Genomic DNA, 3,980 nt, shown 5'->3' on the forward strand with positions numbered 1-3,980 from the left:
AAAAAAAAAAAAAGCTTGGGGTCAATTTAAATTGTAACTATAGGGATTCTTTTATTTCATGAATAAATGATACAGCATTTTAGTGATTCCATTATTTCTGTGTATATATATAATATTTGAAGGGTATATGTTAAATGTTGACTTTATATTTGGATGCTAGAGTATTGATAACTTTTATTTTAATGCTTACCTATTTTCTCACAATGAACATGCAATCTGTAAAATAAGACTTTGAAGAGAAGGTACCCCCAGGTACCAAAGTCTGGCACACCCAGTGTGATTTCCTGACAGGTTATCATAGTGAATGCTTGTTAATAAAGCAAGTTCCAAAAAACTGGAACCAGGGGCCTCCCTGGTGGTGCAAGTGGTCAAGTCTAAGCACTATGAAGCTGTCTACAGCCACTGCAGCAAGAATTTGGATCCCCACCCAGGAAGCTGACCAACAAGGCACAGTAGATCAGTATCCCCCACTGCTCCTCTCAGCTCAGCAGATATGCTTGTTCTGCTCCCCACTCTGTCTCTGGTGAATCTCTTATCTGCCCCTCATTCTGGCTTGCACCCCAGTTCTGTATGCATAAATAAATAAAAATAAACCTTTTAAAAATTGCATAACATGGATGGAGCTGGAAAAGATCAAGCTTAGTGAAATAAGCAAGAAAGAAAAGGAAAAATACCAGATGGTTTCACTCATAGCATGAGAATAAAAGATCAGGCAAGAATATAATAATAATGAACAACTATATATTAGAGACATTTTACTGGGGTGGAATGGGAGACATTTTATGGTGTGGGGAGAGAAGTGCACTGGATTATGGTGATGGCACACGGGTGATCTGGTGATGGGAAGCCCACAGGGATTATAACTGAGATGGAAAAAGGCACAAAATGATGTAAAAATAAACTATTATTTAAAAAAAAATGTCTGCACAAAATTATAAGAAAATCTCCAGGGCTTCAGGAAACACTTCAGTAGAACTCAACCACTTCACTCAAACACTTGGAATTGTTCCCTTTTAGTGAAGGGGCTACCCAACCTGCTCCAAGTTAATAATTTATGCTAATCTTTCCGGGCGAGAAATAGAATTATTAAAGAATGGCATGCAGGAGAGAGGCTGAAACAGAGGTCAAACTACGCCTATTTCTCTTGAGTTTCGTGTTTCCTTTAGATAATCACTAACCTGAACGGCTCCAAGACCTTACCCTCGCCTTCCCGTCTTTCCTTCCTCCATCTTCTGGATCAGTGGTAGACTAGCGTTGCAGACCCTGCTTTCCCCCACCCTAGCCGCGAGAGCCCGCTACCTCTCCCGCGCCACGAGCGACTCCCGGAGGGGAGGGAAGGGGCGGGCCCGAGTGTAGGGGCGGGGCTCGTGGGCGGGGCGCGGCGGCGCAGGCGCACTCCATCCCCTGCGCCCGACCGCAGCTATGGAGCAGGCACCTACCGACCCCGAGCGCCAGCTGCAGCCGGCGCCCATAGAGCCGCTGGGTCACCCCACTGCTGGCCTGGAGACCTTGGCTGGCGAGGAAGCGGAGGGGCCCCGGGAAGAGTGCCAGGGAGACGGCACGGTGAGGAGAAGGGTCGGCTGAGGCCGCGGGGCCTGTGTCGGGGCCTAGCGGGCCGGGCTGGGCCGGGCTGCCCGGAGGCGGGAGGCTCGAGGCCGGCCGGGGAGGCCCGGCAGTGTGTGCACGGCGGGGTGGAACGCCCGGTGCGTGAAGAGGGGCCGGGGGCTTTGCGAAGGGCGCGAGAGCTGGGCCTGGGGAGGGCGGAGACGGGCAGAGAGCGCGGCGACGAGGGGCGCCGAGAGTCCGTGGGTGCGGCTACGCGGGCGTGGAGGTCTGGGCGGACGGCCAGGCCGAAGCCGCAGCCGCTTTCGGAGCTGGGGACATCCACCCTGAGGCTTGCGTTTAGAGGCGAGGTTGCCGGCAGTCAGTCAGGGGCTGTGCGGAGATGTTTTCGCTGAGGCAACAGAGGGCTGGCTCGGGTAGCGCTGTTTGAGAAGGTAGGGAATGGTAACTTGAGGAGAAGTTGGGGATGATAGGGTGGATACCACTGTCAAGAAATTGGAGAAAGTGGTTCATGAATAGGCAGAAATGAAAAAATTGTAACTCCCCTTTGGCTGTAATTTTGGAGGCGGTGACTGTATTCCCCTTTGGAGAGATGCGTATCCCAGGTACCTGCTTTGCAAAAACCCATTTGGTAATTAGTGACTTTGATTTGATCATCATTTTACATTTGTAATTGCTTTCGTTCCAAACCGTATAATGCCAGGTGGCTAAAACAAGGTGAAACTGAAGTATTTAAACATTCAGTCTAGTGCTCCGTATCAAACCCACCCTACCCAGAGTATGCCTTGCTTAATTACTTTGCTGCTTTTTTTTTTACTGGAACAGGTGTTAATGCTCATGTAAAACTGTCCATTCTTATAATAGATAGATAAAGAGAAGTTATTTACTTAATGTAAACAGAAGGCATCTTTTCTGTTCTAAACTTCACAGAGTTGAAAGTTTTGCCTTCTTGGGAACATACGGAGGAATTTTGGATAGCATGAAGAACTTTTTTTTTTTTTTTTGGTGAATTTTAAGTTTCTTAAAATTTTTGCGTAAATGCTAGAATTATTTGTGAAAAGATCAGGATCTTGTATGAAGTGTGTGGAGAAGTGTATTATGTAGTGCATGACTTGGCGCTTGATTTGCTTTGAATTCCTATCCGTTAGTCTTTCTGCGCTGTCTTTAAAAAAAAAATTGAAATATTGTTAATGCAGAGAAGGTCCTCACAGAATAATTATAAATTACTTGGAGTCCCCATATAGTTTCTTGGGCTATAGCTCAGCCCCTCCACTACATAAGTAATCTGTAGTATGAATTTTGTATTAATAATAATTTTCTTTTTTCATAATCCACCATATGTATCTCTAAACAATGTGTTGTTTAGTTTCACTTAGTATTTAAATTAACATAAGTGGAATACTTTTACTATCCTTTCTTTGCTCAATATTTTGTTTTTGGGATGCACCCAAAATGTGTTTTAATTCATTTGTATTATGGTTTTAACTTTGCCATTTTATTATTATTCTGCAGTTAATTTTTCATTTATAGACATGGGAGTTGTTATATGATTCTTGTATTTCTAAGAAATTATTACTATCATGAAATTCTTCCTACATATCTCTTGGTGTAAATGTCTAAGCTCTAATATAAACTTAGGACTGGAATTGCTGAATTGCAGGGAAGTAATGTGTTCATCCCTAGTGGATAATGCCAAATTGTTTTCCACCGTAATCATATCCATTTGTATTCATCAGCAGTGATTCAACAATACTTTTCATACCTTGAAATAATTGCCAATATTGTGGATATGCGTTAAATCAATTTTACGTTGTTTCAAAAGGCAAGAATCTTGTTTTGAGTTTAATTTTGATCATTGTGTGTGTGTGTGTAAAAGCAAGACAATGTGAATTCACAGCTATAGTATAAAGTCCATTTATGTTAGTGACCAAACTGTGATGTTTCCTAAAATTACCCATTAATTTAGTAATTCATTGAAACATAGACCATCTGGAGGAATACTTAAGAATCATAAGGAGTTTAAACAGACATATACATTTATCTGTATTCTGTATGATGTCTTCTTCCTCCCTGACAAGTCTCACCTCATAGAGTCATTATCCCCTCTCCACTAACAGTCCATTCCAGTTCAGAAGTAGTGCAGTAACTTTAGCCAGGTTGTTAATGATAGGAATGTGGGAAGAAAGGTAAGTTAGAACTGTTTGTGTGTGTGTATACAGTAAGGTTCTGCTTGTCATTTAATTTTCAGAATTGTCTGCAAAAGACAGATAAAAATGGGGAAGCAGAGATTCAGAGAGAAATGAATTAGCTAAGGTTACAAGCTAGTCTACTATTGGGATTTGAGCCTAGATCTTCCTAGCATTGAAGTCAGTGTTCTTTTCGTGAAGTTATGCTGTTTCATTAAAAAAAAAAAAAAA

General features: G+C 42.7%; 1 protein-coding gene and 1 long non-coding RNA gene across 2 annotated transcripts in view; one reads left to right on the top strand and one right to left on the bottom strand.

Moving 5' to 3' along the window:
- The window catches only part of LOC105854482, a 16,391-nt gene extending 15,092 nt beyond the window's left edge, over positions 1 to 1,299 (bottom strand). Inside the window, exon 1 of the long non-coding RNA XR_001146166.1 lies at positions 1,179 to 1,299. This is a non-coding gene — a long non-coding RNA (uncharacterized LOC105854482). The remainder of the gene's footprint in view (positions 1 to 1,178) is intronic.
- Positions 1,300 to 1,386: 87 nt separating this feature from the next.
- SNX4 (sorting nexin 4) overlaps positions 1,387 to 3,980 on the top strand; it is a 48,885-nt gene continuing 46,291 nt past the window's right edge. The window contains exon 1 of the mRNA XM_004675142.2: positions 1,387 to 1,563. Within this exon, the coding sequence (XP_004675199.1) occupies positions 1,423 to 1,563 (141 nt within the window). The 5' untranslated portion in view covers positions 1,387 to 1,422. The remainder of the gene's footprint in view (positions 1,564 to 3,980) is intronic.

The sequence above is a fragment of the Condylura cristata genome, unplaced genomic scaffold (assembly GCF_000260355.1).
Source record: "Condylura cristata isolate star-nosed mole 26May11 unplaced genomic scaffold, ConCri1.0 scaffold00003, whole genome shotgun sequence".
In the NCBI taxonomy this organism is placed as follows: domain Eukaryota; kingdom Metazoa; phylum Chordata; class Mammalia; order Eulipotyphla; family Talpidae; genus Condylura; species Condylura cristata.